Genomic DNA, 18,624 nt, shown 5'->3' with positions numbered 1-18,624 from the left:
AGAGCCCGAGCATAGCTTCTGCCAGCCAGTCCTGTTCTCAGAGAGCCCATGGAGGAAAAGGGAAGGTAGGGCTCACTGTCTGGCAAGTTGCTGTTCTGTCTTCCTTCTTATGACAACTTGCTGGTAAATACTGTATCCCTCCTGGAACTGAACTACACATTTTCAAAGGTCACGGGCAGCTTTACCGTAAATCTTTGTACGCATATGAAAAATCATCTTAAAACAAACATAACATTTGTCATGTGGTTTTCCCCTTGATCTCCCTAGGAAATAACATTTTATAATGTAACATTTGCTTCAGATCATACGTTGTAAGGTATACTCTGCATGTTCCTTTTAATGCTTGTTAGATAGCTGATCAGTGATAATCTTTAGAAAAGTTTACATATTCATAAGCTTCTGCCTTTTTGCTCTCAGAATGATAGAAGAGTACAGTTGACCTAACAGCCCAGCAGGGAGTTGGCATGCTGGCTTCTAAGAGGCTTTAGCATGCAATTCATCAGGGTCAGGATTTGACTCTCAGTCCTGCTGGCTTAGAGTCCAGATTGGTATGCTGGGGACAGATTCTCTCTCTCTCTCTCTCTCTCTCTCTCTCTCTCTCTCTCTCTTTCTCTGGGGTGAAGTCACGGTTACTAAGTTGACAAAACTGATTTATAAAATCAGACTATTTACTAATGCACAACAAGAAATAGATCTGTCATAGGAACATGGGTCTATATACCTGCAGCTGCAGCCTACTGCTTCAAGTCCAGTTTACTAATATACAGGAAGAAGCAACTATCCAGACATCTAAGATATTCGAGAGGACATGAATAATGCATTCAATTCCTATGAGCTAACCTACACTGGAAAGAAAAATACTGAGAACAAGGGAAGTCAGAGGGATGGGCCTGGAATGAGATCAAGGGACGTCAGAGTCACGGAACACTCCATGGCAGTGAGCCGAGGTACCCATCTCATGGTCAGGATGCATATTAACATTAGCAAGGGACTGGACGTGCTGAGAAATTGTTGGCTACAACTTGCTGCATCCATCATCTCCACCTAAGCTGTGGCCCATCATATGGTAAGAATCCTCAGTGCACACTGACACAACTCTTTACCTCCAGCTCCACGTTAAGGGACAAAAGTTCCCTCATTCCCGGTCTGAACCTGGATAGACACTTTGAATATCTGTCTTTTGCTTCCCTTTTCATTAACGATACTTCCTGCTCCCTCTTTTTGACTGATATTTGCCTCCAATAAAAGTACAGTCAAATCTTGCGACCTGAAATTATTCAGACCTTTTAAAGTAAATTTATGAATCTAGCTGCTGCTCCCTTTAGGTTTTTAATTTTTAAATTTAAATCTTTACAAGTCACTCATATTTCCTTTATTTTCAGGTTTTTGGGACAATGATAATAATTCATATGATCTATGTCAATCATGGATGATTGCCGTATAAAACCCCATATTTTCTGCCATACTCTTAACATATATGCAATACAAGAAACAAATATGTCCATAATAGGAAACATGATTCTATCTTTGGATAATGCATTCTTCTACTATCCCTGAAGTAGACTTCTCCCCCATAACCTTCAGAGAAGACTGTAAACCCCCAAGGACAGGGATTTCTGTTACATTCACTGATTTATCCCAAATGCCATGAACAATGCAGTGTCTAATAAAAATTTATTGAAAGAATAAATAAATACAACCTAAATCCCAAACTACATAAAAAAAACCCTGAAAACCAGGAAGTGAGATTTTAAAACAATACACATAATCAACTTGATATGGCCCAGTTAAGTCTACTAACTTTCAATATAGCATCATTCTAAGGTGAAATATTCTGCTCAATAAGATTATAATTATAGAGTAGCTAATAAGATATTTTAAAAAATCTGTTGGCATTTATCAATATTAAATGACTTCCAAATTCTCTTATTCCAATATTTTTCAGACATTTTATTCTTTGCATTTATACTTGAAAAAAGAGTAGCAGAGAATACATTTTAAAAAGTGCAGCATATAGGTTAATGGAAAGGCTTTACCTATGACTTTATTCTTCTTTCCATTTTTTATAGGTGTACAAAGCAAACTTCTAATGCACTGCTGGTTTATATTTCCGGTGTTTTCACTCTAAACAAAAACAAAAACAAAACAGCTAAAATGATAAAAAGATTGATTTGTCCATTAGAGATCATATGAACCATATGGCACATGTGAATCCACTAAGAGAGTCCCCTTTTATTAGCTGGAGAAAACACTGAAATGCAGAAAAAGTACACATTATAATGAAGTTCACATAAATGCAATGTGAAGCAACCAGTCTTTATTTAAAAATAATGTCCAAGATTTATATGTTTCCATGAAAACTTCCCAAGTACTTTATAGTAATTTTAAGTAAAATATTCCTGCTATTATACTGGTAGAATACATGTCACAAATAATTTAACAAGAGGGGCAGAATTCAAAAGCATCCTTCTACCTAAACAATGATGTTGCAACCTGTTCTTTGGTAATACCAATGTTTCTATCACCCATAATATTAAAGTTCTAAAAAGGTCTCCCAGATATGCAAATCACAAGATCAAAGCACTTGTTTTTCTGACATAGATGAGAGAAAATGCTAGAATGCAAAGTTTCTAGTGCTTGAGACATGATCCTAATAGCTTTTCTGTCAAGGAAAACAAATATTCATTTTCCTGCAGAACAACTCACTATGGTAGGTTACCAATTACATATATTCAAGTCATATGCAATTTAATTTCTGTGGATAAATGTAGAACACCAGCAATAGTATTTAAGAAATGTCATTTGACCTTATATATGTAATAAATTACCTAGAGTACCAAATGAATATATAACAGTCCACTAATACACATTTAAAACACTGAAAATGGTGCAAAGAAAAATAACCAATACAGCTCTCAATAGTGTTGTAAGATATTTTGTTCTCCTTTATCAGACCAGGGAAAGCACAGATCACTCTTAGTTCATTTAAGGACTGGTCTTTCAGTTGTCAATAACTGCTTATATACAAATTTAGGGGAAAACAGTCTTCTAGTCTGAAATCTAAAATTGAGTTACTTACAGTCCAAGGAAATCTTTTATCCTTACTGACATCTGGGATATTAAGTGGTTCCATAGTATTTTTGACATATTGAGCATACATATAATTGATTTTGTTTGAATCACGTTCTCTGTGAAAATAACAGATATGAGTTCCTTCTATGTAGTAAAAAAAAAGAAAACAGAGTAAATAAATTATAAAAGAGAAACATAACAGTCTTAAACGTAAAAATCTATATCTTCACTGGAAAATGCAGCCTGTTAATGTGTTTGATGATTTACAATTCTGGTAGCTCCTACAAACATTTTAAAAATACAAAAGTCCACAACTACTTACTTATCTAAAATACATCATATGTACAGGAGGCACATCCCTAATCTGAAGGTTGGAAATCTAAAACACTCCAGAATCTGAAAGGTCTAGAGCACTGACTAAGACCACAGTGGAAATTTCTACACCTGACACCATGTGATCAGTCACAATCAGATTTGCAGGTACACTAAAAATGTTGTATCAATGACCTTCAGGCCAGATTTATAAGGTATACACAAAACAGAAATGGATTTCCTGTTCAGACCTGGGTCCCATCCTTAAGATATATCATTATGCTTCTGATCCCAAGAATTTTGAATAAAGGATATTTGACCTTACTTCTCAAGACTAAACTGATAATCTGTGAAGGCATGAAAATTATCACATACAGCAGATGTAATCGTAGTCTCTTAGGGACCTATCATGTGAATATTATCTGAGTGACATTCAAGGAAAGGTTAAGAGAATGTTTAAAACTATTAATATTTAAAAAAAACTATTAATATTTTATAAACAGCAACAGAATGGAGAAAAGTAAATAAGAAACAGCTCTACTAATGAAAAAAGATGAAAATTACGTGAGAGAAGTCAGTCTTGTGTAATTCTTTAAAGTAACAATAATAATTATTCTTATCATAATTATGTTAACAGTAAAGACCAGCAGAAACTCTAAATACTTAAGTAACTTGTAAGAGGTTATAAATTCAAATTCCCAGGAGTTGACATAAAGATGGAAGCACTATAATTACCTATAAATCAACAGATACCTAATTCCTTTTGTAATTCTCTGGAAATCTTGTTTTTCTAATGGTTATTTTAGTGAAAAATGTATACCAGATTTATTAAAGTTATAAGATGCCATATTTATTTATTACTCTATAAGGAATTTTCCTAAGTTCTCAGTTCTGTACTCAGTAAATATAGATGGAACGCATGCTCCATTAGGTAAACTTCTACAGGCTAGTAACTGTTATAGGGAACTTGCAACCTCTACTAGAGGGCTGTGCAGAATGAAAAATACAGTTTTAGTTGCAACAACTATTAGGGTAGGATCTGGTGCAGGGCCTGCCAACTCTTCCCTCAATAACTGCTCTTTTCTCCATCTGAATGCACTGTCACCTAGAATAAAGACTAAATTTTAGCCACCCTAATGTTAGTATCACCACATGACTAAGTCCTGGTCAAGAGGATGTAAGAGGAAATGTGTGAGGCAGCTTCTAGAAACCTTACCAAAGAGGCAGCTCATGCCTCCTCTCAGCTCTTCTTGTCCCTATCCTCCACCTTAACTGTTTAACACACACACATGATGGCTGCAGCTGTCTCCTTGATCCTGAAGGGAAGGATCCTACCCTAGACATGTACAGTAGAACACCCAAAGATGCCTGGATTCCTGAGGGCTTTGTGGTGTAGGAGCACCAACCCTGAGCTGCCACCCTCTGAGCTTTTGCAGCAGAGTAAGAATACTGCATTCTAGGTTAAGCTATTTCTGCTTTGGGCTTTCATGTCTCACAGGCTAGGATTTCATGCATCCTGGTCAATAGAGTTGGTACCCATGCAAGTACCACACATATAGAGAAGATGGACAGAGAGCACTTAAATGGAGTAGGTTGAGGAGGTGGCATTACAGAAATGCATAAATGGTTAGCTAAGAGTTAAAAAGAGAAGAAAGGTATCGGGATTCAAAGAGAGGATATTCCAGGTAGAAAAAGGCAATATAAAACACTGTGTTCAAATGGAAGCATTCTCTGTGCATCTGGGAAACATTTAATGGTTAGATTGTCAGGATTAATGCGATGATCTCAAGCAGAAAATGCTAAGCTAGGACAGACAGTGGATAGGGTTAGGGTTAGGGTTAGGGTTAGGGTTAGGGTTAGGGTTAGGGTTAGGGTTAGGGAAGATTTTTGAAAGTACAATGTAAAGAATATGGATGATATAATTTTTTATATAATGGGAATATCATGGTACCTTGAGAATGTGCCTCTCAGCTGCAACTGCAGGAAGTGTAACTGACCAGTGTCTCCAGTTGCTGTGATATGGAACCCAAAACCAAGTGTGCATGTAGGCCACACCTCCCAGGGTTGCTCCTAGTCAAGGACTGAGCACAGCAAGGAGACTAAGGTAGGAGTGTTTCTGGGAGATCCAGAATTCCTCTGCCAGGAAACTGGCTAAAGACTCCCAAACAGCCTTGCCAACCATTCCTTAGGATTGCTCGGCTACCACATTTCCCTTCTTCCTCCTTTCCCCCTCTTCTTCACCGTAGGGCACTTTGCGTTGGTCAGCTGGATCTCCCAGCTTCTCTAGGTTCCTTCCGCTTTTAATCTCACAAGACATTTCCCCTAATAAATTTCTGCACGTTTGGTCCAGACTTGGCATCTGCTTCTTGGAAGACCTGGGCTAACTCAGCCATCTAAGGCTTTGTGTACAGCAGATACCAGATGGAGTTGCTTGTGAGTGCATTCTAGGGAAGACAGATTTGGGGACGTGGAGCTTGAAAAAAGATTAAGTTCTGTCCTTTAGAATTAAATGGAGTCAGTTCAGGCAAACCAAAATCTGAAAAGTATATCATACAAAATTATAAATAATTAAAAAATGAAAAATAAAAAAAAAATCAGAGACAGAAAAATAGCTAACACTTACTGAGTATTTATTATGGGTCTGATATCTATTTTTTTTTAACTCTGAGTTTAAGATTTATTTATTTATTTGAAAGGCAGAGTTACAGAGAGGTAGAGGCAGAGAGAGGGAGAGAGATCTTCCATCTGCTGGTTCACTCCCCAGACGGCTGCAAGGGCCAGAGTTGTGCCGATCTGAAGGCAGGAGCCAGGAGCTTCTTCCAGATCTCCCAGGTGGGTGCAGGGGCCCAAGGATTTAAGTCATCTCCCACTGCTTTCCCAGGCCATAGCAGAGAGCTGGATTGGAAGTGGAGTAGCCTGGCCTTGAACCTGCACCTACATGGGATGCTGGCATTGCAGGCGGTGGCTTTACCCATTATAACACAGCACCGGCCTCTGATATCTACTTTTTTAATAAAATAAAAAAATTATATGACAAGAAAGTCTTTTTATTGAATCATTAGAATAAAGGCTAACTTTGAAATATTTTGCTGACATAAGCCATTAACTTTAAATGACTTTTATGACTATAAAATGAGTTAATCAGTTAAATTGAGTATCTTTTAAGGTAATCATACTGGCCTTATATATTCTTTATATTAAAAATATCTTTATTTTAGGACTGTATTAAGGACTGTCTTAAAATCTTTATTTTAGGATTGTGATTCTTAAAAATGGGGGTGGAGGGTGGAGTGCTACCATGGTGGTGCAGTGGGTTAAGCCATTGCCTGTGACACCAGTATCCCATTTGGGAGTGCTTGTTTGAGTCCCAGCTTCTCTGCTTCCAGTCCAGCTCCTTGCTAATGTGCCTAGGAAGGCAGTATATAATATACCATTGGAAGACCAGGATAGGACTCCTGGTTCCTAGCTTCAGCCTGGCCCATACCTGGCTGTTGGAGCCATCTAGTGAGTGAACCAGCAGATGGAAGATCTCCCCATCAGACCTCACTCCTCTGTCACTCTTCCTTTCAAATAAATAAATCTTTTTTTTTTTTTTTTTAATGAGAAGATACCTTCCATTTTGTCTACAAAGAAGGAATATGGTATTCATTAGAAACAAAAGTGTACTTTGCTTTGGTTGTTTGAAAAATCGTATTCACCAGTAGAGGTCAGTATTATTACATCAAGTCACTGAGTTTGTTCTCCTATCATTAAAATTACAAGACCTGACTGTATTAATAATAAAAATCAGCATAATGTTTTCCAAATTCCTAACAGGGATCACTTTTCAGTTAATTACACAGACATATCCTGCTTCACACATATCCACAGGTAAATGTAGATAATTCATCATTTTATACTTTCAATATGTAATATCATATCAGTTTCCCTATTGTCCTGGGAAGAAAAAGGTAAATATGTAGGTATAATTGTATATGTTTACATAAATAGAGATTCATTAATTATGCAATCCACATGGTAAAATATTCAAATATTTACATATGTCTTAACTGGAAGCTTTCTAAAATATTTATTTCCAAAAAGCAACTAAGATGTTAGAGGATCATAGAATCAAGATAATATATATTAGTGCCCTTCCAACAGATAAGAAATTTAATAACTGAGCAGAATTATATAGCCTAATACTAGAATTTAAGAACACACACACACCAGGTCAGGCATATATTATCACATACTCAAAAAGGGTTCAGTGCTAACTAAAACAAAATCAAATATGCCAGAAAAAGCAAATGGCATGGGCCTTGGGAAAGCATAGGCCTGGAGATGGGATATTAACCTTCAGCTCATGACCAATAAGACTAAGAGGGGATTAAAGGCCAGAAAATTCAGTTATGACCATGTGAACCAAAAACTTTCTGGATAGAGATACCACACCCTAGCTGCCGGGACTACCCACTCCATACCCAGTTCAGCAGAGAAGGCCTACCTCAGGTACACTCTGAATATAATCAATTCCCCATTAGCCCCCAAGTTGTGAAGTCTGTCCCCCTGTTATTTCTAAAACTTTTTTAATAGGAGAAAAGGTCTTTCATTATATCATATTGTTAACATAATAGTCTCACAATAATGTGTTTTGATGTTAATACACACACCTGCGGTAACGGTGTATCTACCTCGATAGGAGAAGACTTGGGAGAACCAGGCATGTGCGGGAAGGTAAGCGGGGCAGGAGAGCGGAGAGGCCCACAGGAGGCTGCACAGCGCAGCTTCTGCAGAGCTCTCCACACTGTGGGGCCGGCCTTGCTGAGGGCCAGCAGGAGCAGGCTCTGCACCCTCGGCCAGTTCTGCCGATACGATCTGAAGCCATGATTTCGCTTTGTTTTGTTTTCCACCTATAAATAATTTCTTCCCATTTTTTTATGATGAACAGTTTGAAATGCACAGGAAAATTCAAACAAAGAGGAAAGCAAAGTGATTATCCAATTCTTGGTTTCAACATTTTTTTTTTTTTTTGACAGGCAGAGTGGACAATGAGAGAAAGGGAGAGAAAAGGTCTTCCTTTGCCGTTGATTCACCCTTCAATGGCCGCTGCAGCCAGCGCGCTGCTTCCAGCGCACCGCACTGATCCGAAGCCAGGAGCCAGGTGTTTCTCCTGGTCTCTCATGGGGTGCAGGGCCCAAGCACTTGAGCCATCCTCCTCTGCACTCCCTGGCCACAGCAGAGAGCTGTCCTGGAAGAGGGGCAACCGGGACAGAATCCAGCGCCCCAACCAGGACTAGAACCCGGTGTGCCGGCGCCACAGGTGGAGGATTAGCCTATTGAGCCAAGGTGACAGCCTCAACAATTTTTAATATTTGGTCATATTGTTTTATCTATACATGGATGTGTACATATATCTATTTGTTTAAATATACTAAATATAAAAATACTTATTTACCTTTGGCTATACCATTTTAAAGTAAGTTGCAGACATCATGACACTTTAAATATTTCAGCATGAATCTAAAACTAGAGCATTCTCCAACTAATGATAATGTCTTTTTAATTCCAAAAAAAAAGCAATTCCTTATTACCATCTAGTATCCAGTCCATATAGAAATTTCCAATTTTCCCAAAAATGTCTTTGAGGGCTGTTTTATTTTGCTTTCAACCAGGATCTAATCAAGGTTTAAGTAATGCATTTAGCTATTATGTCAACAAGAAAAGTACCCTCCATCCATTTTATTCCATGATACTGAATAATAGACCAGGCCATTTATCTTAAAGAATGTTCTGTAGTCTACATGGGCACAGAGGTAATTTCTAAAGTGCCACCATCGAGATGATTAGTTACTGAGAACCATATGGTATGTACTGTGACACCACTCATTACATGAAATAATTCTCTGATAGGTCACTTGCATTGCAAAAATCCTAGGACTTTAATGTCAAATAGTAAACTTGAAGCCATGTTCTTTTCCACATAAGGTTCTTACATATAATGTCAATAATTAGAAATAAACTAGTTTGAAACAAATGAATAGTAAACAATGAATTCCTGACACTTAGCGTAAAAAATTTATATTCTTTAGAATATCCTATAACTTGAGCAAACAAAGCTATTTTTTTTTTTGCTAGGGGTGAAAGAAGGAATATGAGAAAGAATATTTGGTAGTTTAAATCCATTTAAAATTCTTCAGAAAATTGATGGCTATATACCATCTTTATATTTTGTAATATAAATTTAAGACAATAACATCTATAACCTCTATCACATAAACAGTTTATGTTGTTTCTTAGCAACATCACTAAAAATGAATACAAATTTAAAAACAATGAAAAGTGTGGAAAAGCACTGAACTACAATGGAGATATCTGATCTGTTTCTAGGGGGTATGTGTACTGGTTATGATGGGGGCCATGGGATTCCTTCTGTTATTATTTAAATCCTCATGGCCAACTCTAAATCAGAACCGACTTCAGAAAACTGTGTGCAGGATACTATCAGATTTCTAGTAAGGATTCAATATGCAATGAATAAAAACAATTGAAATATTGTACTTATGGCTTTTAAATGAACCCATTTGTAATAATTCTCAGGTCAACTGTAGAGACATAGAAAAGTATTTTCACAACTCAAATTATTTTTGAGGGAGAAATGATCTGTAGATTATATCTATATGTCTAAGGTCAAACTGATCATAAAATAATTCTTTAGCCAGTATTATATACCTCTGATAAAGATAAATAGAGAATAAGTTATTTTACCTTGTTAAAGTATCAGATGATTTTTCTAATTCCTCACATTCCATGTGAAACACACTAGAAAAAGAATCCTGAAAACAAGAGTGACAACACAGATGAAGAAATAAGTTCGACAGGGTTATGGATACTATCTAGACACAGACATAGGTGTTGTAGAATTGATCAGACTCCAATACTTTTAATATATTTTTACTAACTTGCAGATTACATTGGTTTAAGTACTCATTTCATGACATCCTCAAAGTGCTTGCCATCATTAAAGGCTTTGTTCACACAGTTTGATTGTCACTTGCTAAAAAGCTTATTTGAGTACTATGTGGTTTATTTTTAATTTAATTTTTTTGACAGGCAGAGTTAGACAGTGAGAGAGAGAGACAGAGAGAAAGGTCTTCCTTCTGTTGGTTCACCCCCCAAATGGCCGCTATGGCCGGCGGACTGCGCCGATCCGAGGCCAGGAGCCAGGTACTTATCCTGGTCTCCCATGGGGTGCAGGGCCCAAGCACCTGGGCCATCCTCCACTGCACTCCCTGGCCACAGCAGAGAGCTGGCCTGGAAGAAGAGCAACCGGGACAGAATCCGGTGCCCCTACTGGGACTAGAACCCGGTGTGCCGGTGCCGCAGGCAGAGAATTAGCCTCATGAGCTGCGGTGCCGGCCATATGTGGTTTATTTTTGTCTATGAAGTATTAAATAGATTAGTTTCAAATTCCCCTATGCTCCAGCAAGTATTCAGTCCAGCAGTTAAGGCACTGGTTTAGACAACTGCATCTTCTAACTCCTGCTGCCAGCTGGTACAGACCTGGGGAGGCAGCTGTGATGCCTTCAGTAACTGAGCACCTGCCATCCTGGTGGGACACCTTGGATTCTGTTCCCAGGTCCTGGCTTTGGCCTACCCCCACATCTGTCGTGGGCTTTTGGGGAATGAACCAACAGATGAGAATTCTCTGTCTGCTTCTCAAATAAACTAAAAAAAATATATTTTTCAAATGTTTCTACATTTATTCAAAGTCTTTAAATTTTAGTGTTAGGCATACATTCCTTACTGTTCTTAGATTTCAGCTAAAGATGTCTTTTTTAAAAGATGTATCATTAAGTAATATTTTATATTAAGTAATACATTATAAGATTATTAAAATAATTGTGAAGACTTTAGCAACATAAATACTTTAAAATTTATTTTGTAAATCACAACACATATTTGTATCCATGCTATATTTACAATGGAATAAAGAAGATTTAGAAGGAAATGCAGAAATAGAACAATGATACTATAATCAGGAAAAAACTTAGTACTTTTTCTTCTGCCTACAATTTGACTTTTGCTCATACTGCAATATTTTTAATAAAAATTTTTGTAATGTAAATGAATATCAGTTCACCTAATTCCTTTTCTAAATCCAACAACTTAAGTTGTCAAAAGTGAACAAGGCATAGTCATGGGCACATTGTTGAGAGTTCAAAGTGCCAGTGATCCAGCTGAATTTGCCACCATGACAAGTGTTAAATGGTAGAAGCATGCACTGAATGTTAATTAAATGATATCAAAGATGTCTAAAAAAGGAATGTCTCATGTATAACTTTCAAAAATTAAATGCTAAAGAGCAGGTCACAGAGAAAAAATGATAAATTGCCATATCACTTTAATGAATTCTGACCTGAACTTTAAAAGGATAGCTGTTATCTTATAATCATCTCTATATTAAGCATTATATAACAGATTGAAAATACAAAATAGTAGCTGTAAAAATATTGATTATGTTTTAGCACAGTGAATTATTTTTTGATATCATATTAATAAGAATTTTGTATTAATCAACACTTCCTTTCTGACATACACACATCTGAGATGTTTCAGATCATGTTGGGTCACACAGTCTAGTCATTATCTGAATCAATTAAAAAATTTTAGATATAAATTAAGCATTGAATAGCTTTTATTATTCTACTTTCCTCCAAAAACATATACCCAGGTATACATACATTTAGTAATATTCCCTCTATTGGGCTATGCTTTCTGATTTCTAAATAATTCTTGGTGAAAAGAAATTTGTATAATCAGCCCACTTAGAATGGGGATCCACCTGTTCATAGCAACTCATGATCATGAAAACTAAGTACATCGTAACGACAATGAATTTCTCCATCCAGATGGTGTAACCTTGACAGAAGCCAACACAGACATTCATGGTAACTACTCAGCAGCTGGGGACAGAGGTAAAAGGGGGCCATCCTCATCCCCCACCTCTCACAAGACAGAACGGCTCATATTCTGATTGGCTTTACATAATTATTTGTATATAGCTGGGTATGAGGCAGGGCTCTGAGGCTACAATAAAGTTTATAAGCATTGCTTTCAGAAATATAGGTTTTGGGCTGGCACCGCGGCTCAATAGGCTAATCCTCTGCCTGCGGCGCCGGCACACCGGGTTCTAGTCCTAGTCTGGGCACCGGATTCTGTCCCGGTTGCCCCTCTTCCAGGACAGCTCCCTGCTGTGGCCAGGGAGTGCAGTGGAGGATGGCCCAAGTGCTTGGGCCCTGCACCCCATGGGAGACCAGGAGAAGCACCTGGCTCTTGCCTTCGGATCAGCGCAGTGCGCTGGCTGCAGCGTGCTGGTCGCGGTGGCCATTGGAGGGTGAACCAACGGCAAAGGAAGACCCTTTCTCTCTGTCTCTCTCTCTCACTGTCCACTCTGCCTGTCAAAATCGAAACAAAACAAAACAAAACAAAAAAAAGGCCAGCACCGCGGCTCAATAGGCTAATCCTCCACCTAGCAGCGCCGGCACCCCGGGTTCTAGTCCCGGTCGGGGCGCCGGATTCTGTCCCGGTTGCCCCTCTTCCAGGACAGCTCTCTGCAGTGGCCAGGGAAGGCAGTGGAGGATGGCCCAAGTGCTTGGGCCCTGCACCCCATGGGAGACCAGGAGAAGTACCTGGCTCCTGCCATTGCATCAGCGCGGTGCGCCGGCCGCAGCGTGCCAGCCGCGGCGGCCATTGGAGGGTGAACCAACGGCAAAGGAAGACCTTTCTCTCTGTCTCTCTCTCTCACTGTCCACTCTGCCTGTCAAAAAAAAAAAAAAAAAAAAAAAAAAAAAAAAAAAAAAAAAAAGAAATACAGGTTTTGAATCAGCCCTTAAGGCGTTTGGATCTGGCTAAAAAGCCCATGGGAGTTTCGCAGGCATGGAAAGCCAAGACACTGTGGCAAAAAAAACAAAAAAAACAAACACCCTAAATGAAAGATCTCTGTGAGTGAGATCTCAGTGGAAAGAACGGGCCATCAAAGGAGGAGGTATCTTTCTCTGAAGGGAGGAGAGGACTTCCACTTGGACTATGGCCTTGTCTAAATAAGATCGGAGTTGGCGAACTCAAAAGGCTTCCATAGCCTGGGCAGCTCATGACAAGAGCCTCAGGTGATTACTGATGTCATAAATATGAGTGTCAACTGTTAAATCAACAACAGCAGTCACTGTGCACCTACTCCCCATGTAGGACCTCTGCCCTTAATGTGTTGTACTATGAGAATTAATGGTAAAACTACTACTCAAACAGTACTCTATACGTTGTGTGTCTTTGTGGGTGCAGTCTGTTGAAATCTTTACTTAGTATACACTAAGTTGATCTTCTGTATATAAAGATAATTGAAAATGAATCATGATGAAGAATGGGATGGGAGAAGGAGTGGAGGATGGGATGGTTGTGGGTGGGAGGGAGGTTATGGGGGTAAAAGCTGCTATCATTCTAAAGTTGTACTTTGGAAATTTATATTTATTAAATAAAAGTTGAAAAGAAAAACAAACTAAATAAATGGTAGTGATAAAGAAAGAAATATAGGTTTCTGTCTTTCTTTTTTGTAAGTTTATTTTTTGAAAGTCTTTCTTTTTTGTTTTATTTATTTATTTGTATTTTATTTATTTATTTGCAATAATCAAAGCAAGTACAATGATATACTTAGGTTATAGTTGTTTATGTAATCCAGCAAGGTATGACCAATTTTGCATTCAAATATTAGATTTGGTTCTGCTTCCATACAGGATCCTCCATCTGTTGCTTCACTCCCCAGAGGGCCACAACGGTCAGGACTGGGCCAGACTGAAGTGAGAAGCCAGGAGCTCCATCTGGAGGGCCTGTGTGGGTGGCAGAGGCCCAAACACTTGGACCATCTGCAACTGCTTTTCCCAGGTCACCAGCAGGGAGCTGGATCAGAAGTGGAGCAGTCGGGACACAAACTGGCACTCATACGGGATGACAGTGTCACAGGAGGCAGCTTTACCAGCTATGCCACACGCTGGCCCCCAAGTTTCTGTCTTTCTGAAAATAAAAAAGTCATACTCTGTACTCACGGAGCAATCTTCATCCACTATGAAAATAGTGCATTTCTGCACCTGCATGAATGAGATAATAGTCGCAGCTATTTTCTTCAAAATTACTTCTAATGATTGTTGTTCTTCAAAAATTAAGCTAGCAAGGTCAAGTAGCACCTAATCAAAAAAATGAAGGTTATTATTTATTAATTGCAATTATCAAAGCAAATACAATGATATACTTAGGTTATAGTTGTTTATGTAATATAGCGAGGTATGACCAAGTTTGCATTCAAGTATGAAATTTGGTTCTGCTCCATACAAGATTCCCTATTGACAGTTAATGTAGTTAGGATAGTGATTAAGATCACAGACTCTGAAGCCAGACGGAGTGATCAGTTTTAATCCTAACTTTGCTTCCTGCAAGTTTTGTGGCCTAGGGCAAGTTTCTGGAAAATAGGGATAATAAAAAAAAAAATCACAGAGTTATTGTGAGAGTTAAATAATTTAGTATTTTAAAGCATTTTAGATAGTATCTTGTACACTATTACTGTTGTCCCAAAACTCCTGCGAGACATTTATTAACATTATCAATATTTTCAGAGTTTAGCAAATATTGTCCAAAGTCAACAGACTTTTCAGAGTTCCTTTTGTGTTTTTCCTGGCAATTTCCCCCTTCTCTGAACTCCACACAGAATTTCCTGTAGCTTCAGAAAGCACATATGTGAGGAGAAGGCAGAATAACTTTCCTCCAGAAAACCTACTAGAGGCAATAATATCATAGTCGGGGTCTGAAACACAAGTAGTCATCACTCAGGTGAAGTGGGAAGGGAAACATTTCAGGCGATAGAGATAAAGCAGCACACTGGAAGTTGTGATCAAGTTTTCTGGGAGCGTAGACTCTAAAGAGAAAAACAGATTGTGGGGTTAAGCAGAGAAAGAAGCAGCAAAGCCTTGAATGTTTTTGAAGCAATTTGAACTGTGACAAACTGCACACGGAAGAGGTGTGATGATATCCATGTGTTAAAAATAGGGACAAGATTCAGGCAGGAATGAAGCGGGGCGGGGGTGGACAGGTAGGGAGACACTGCAGCTGAAGACAATGGAAGCCCCAATTCCTTATTAACCCACATTTTAACAGGAGAAAACAGAGGCTGGAGAAGATGAATTATCAAAGAAATCAAAAAAAGTATCACAGAGAATTGAAGTCTCCAGACTGAAAGGAATGACCTGACATGCAGGTACCATCATGATGAAGGAATAGTCACGTTGTGCAATGATGAAAGCAGAGAGAAATCATCTGAGCTTACAGGAAACAGACAAAAATAAATAATATAAAAGTAAAATAAACATGTATTATATAGTATATTAACATTTCACACATTATACATTATATGGATTATAAATTACATATATATAAAATATCTTCAACAACCCAATGATTAGAACCATATGGATATTAGAAGATAAAGCACTATCATCAAATTCTGAGACTGGTTTTTCTTTTTCTTCTTTATTTTTTTTAAGATTTATTTATTTATTTGAAAAGCACAGTTACAAAGTGAAAGAGACAGAGAGAGAGGGAGACACACACACTCACACTCACACACACACACACACACACACACACACAATCTACCTTCCATTTCCTTCCCCAAATGTCTGCAACAGTTAGAGCTGGGCTGATCTGAAGCCAGGAGCCAGGAGCTTCCTCCAGGTCTCCCACATGGGTGCAGAGGCCCAAGCATTTGGGTCATCCTCTGCTGTTTTCCCAGGCACATTAGCAGGGAGCTGAACTGGAAGTAGAGCAGCCAAGACTTGAACCAATGCCCATATGAGATGCAGGCGCTGCAGGCAGCAGCCACAGTGCCAGTTCTGGACTGGTTTATCGATTTACAATATTATATCTAGGCAGTAACAGGATGGTACAACAGATCTTTTCATATGTGCCAAGACTTGATCAGAAAGCTTTATTTCACCGATACCCTTTTAAAGGTAAATTGAGAATGAACTGCAATAAAACAAGGAAGTAAACAGAGAAGTTATGGGATCCAGAAAACAGTGGAAACTTTGTAAGAAGCAATGAAAGAAAATTATATGATAATACTTGTGCAGAAAACAGGGAAAATAGTTTATCTTGGAATACTAAACATGGGGAACCTAGGGGCAGGTGATTAACATAGCAGTTAAGACTCCACTTGGAACACCCACATCCCATATTAGAGTGTCTGGGTTCAAGTTCCAGCTCAGTTCCCAATTTCAGTTTCCTGCTAATGCACACTGAGAGGTAGAATGTGATGGTTCAAATAGTTGGGTCCCTACCACTCACATGGAAGACTTGGATTGAGTTCCTGGCTTTAGCCTGACCCAGTCCTGATGTTGCAGGTATTTGGGGAGTGAACAGTAGATAGGAGATCTCTCTCTCTCTGTGTCTCTCTGTCTCTGTCTCTCTCTCTCCCTCCCTCCCTCCCCCTCTTTCTCTCTGTGCCTTCTTCCCCTCCCCCCAACATACTTCAAGCAAATAACAATGCTTGAATAGAAGATGGAGAACCTCAATTTGGACATCTCCAAGAAAAAAGGGGAACTCAATGGGATTACTAACAGAATGGAGGAATTCAGAAACATCAGGAAAAAGTGAAAGTTATATATAAAAATAAAATGAACAATAATTTGCATGATCATAGTAATTATAAACACCTTATTTTAGACTGGAACTGTAGAATCAACCTAGACAAAACTTAAGAAAATGTCATCTTGGTTGTAGAGCAATATGCTAGCCAAGTAGGCAAAAAGGTCCAAACTGGAAAAACTAAGGAGTGGTAGAGAGAGATGAAGGGAAAGAGAGGGATGCTAAGAAGCTCATAAAGTACAGAACTACAGTGATATCCTTAGTGAATAGAGCAAGAACTCAAAAGTGTTTATTTAAGATCACAAATGTGACCACCCAGTAACTTCAAACAGTGATGCAATGCTACTGGGAGGTAAGAACAATGTCAGGTAATGGGTAGTGCAGACCATATAAATTCTTCTCTCTTGAGTGATGAATATTGTCTAACAAAAGCAACTGAACATGGAAAACAGGACGTGAAACCAACTATTGGAAGAGACAGCTAAAATATTTAGAAACCGAATCTATACTATTTGGATTTTAATTACATGCATTCTTTATTTGGATAAAATTTTAATTTTTTTAAATAAATTCTGTACTTTCTCTATTTACTAATCACTTACCTGATTTCTCCTGTTCTCCAGCAAAGAAGTCTCATAGAGCTGAGCATTATGAAGGACAATACCACAAAATGCCAAATAAGCAGCAAAGTCCTAGAAAACCAATACGACAACAGCCAAGTAAGAGATGTCCATACAATAGTTTAAGTATTATTTTCTGAAACACAAAGTATATCCAATAATATTTATAGCTGAAATAAATATTAGAAAGCCGAAAGTGTAGATATTTGTTCTGGATAAAATTAGAATGGTACAACTGGTAGATATCAAGTATTGATAAGTTCCAATAAGATCATGTGATAGGTATACATTAATAGGAGAAAATGGAGAGAGACTAAGATAATCTCTATATTATTTGGAATTGCAACTTGCTCTGTGAGAAATTTACTGTAGCCTCTGCCTGATATTTAGACTTGGATCTATTCTGGGACTATATAAAAAGATTGCAAGTTATTACTGAAGCGAAAGAAAGTTCAAATACTTAAGAGAATATTGGCAATAGCAGCTTAACAGCAAAAATTATATAAACTTGCAAATATTAATTTTTTTAAGATTTATTTTATTTATTTGAAAGACAGAGTTACAGAGAGAGGCAGAGGCAGAGAGAGAGAGGTCTTCTATCCGCTGGTTCATTCCCTAAATGGCCACAACAGCCACAGCTGAGCCAATCCAAAGCCAGGAGACAGGAGCTTCCTCTGGTCTCCCACATGGGTACAGGGGCCCAAGGACTTGGGCCACCTTCTACCTACTGCTTTTCCAGCCCCTAGCAGAGAGCTGGATCCGAAGTGGAACAGCCAGGACTCAAATCGGCACCCATATGGGATGCCAGCATTGCAGGTGGCGGCTTTACCCACTACACCACAGTGCCAGCCCCTGCAAATATTAATTTAAATATTCTCTTTTTAATATGGACCTATTGCTTCATAATTCATTAGGGTGATGTGCTTACAGTTATATTAACTACAGTATAAAA

At 38.3% G+C, this 18,624-nt stretch overlaps 1 protein-coding gene across 7 annotated transcripts in view; it reads right to left on the bottom strand.

The window, feature by feature from the left end:
• PDE5A (phosphodiesterase 5A) overlaps nucleotides 1-18,624 on the bottom strand; it is a 158,716-nt gene that overhangs the window by 79,167 nt on the left and 60,925 nt on the right. For all 7 annotated transcript variants that reach the window (XR_007909494.2, XM_002717227.5, XM_008267901.4 and 4 more), the window contains exons 5-9: nucleotides 17,655-17,744; nucleotides 14,463-14,600; nucleotides 10,132-10,199; nucleotides 3,080-3,188; nucleotides 2,037-2,124 (exon numbers count right to left, since the gene is read on the bottom strand). Coding sequence is in view for 6 of the 7 variants with exons in the window: in XM_002717227.5 (XP_002717273.1) it covers nucleotides 2,037-2,124; nucleotides 3,080-3,188; nucleotides 10,132-10,199; nucleotides 14,463-14,600; nucleotides 17,655-17,744 (493 nt within the window). In the remaining variant the exon portion in view is untranslated. The remainder of the gene's footprint in view (nucleotides 1-2,036; nucleotides 2,125-3,079; nucleotides 3,189-10,131; nucleotides 10,200-14,462; nucleotides 14,601-17,654; nucleotides 17,745-18,624) is intronic.

The sequence above is a fragment of the Oryctolagus cuniculus genome, chromosome 8 (assembly GCF_964237555.1).
Source record: "Oryctolagus cuniculus chromosome 8, mOryCun1.1, whole genome shotgun sequence".
In the NCBI taxonomy this organism is placed as follows: Eukaryota; Metazoa; Chordata; class Mammalia; order Lagomorpha; family Leporidae; genus Oryctolagus; species Oryctolagus cuniculus.
The sequence above is the reverse complement of the archived record's forward strand: the minus strand, read 5'-3'. Positions and strand labels throughout refer to the sequence as shown.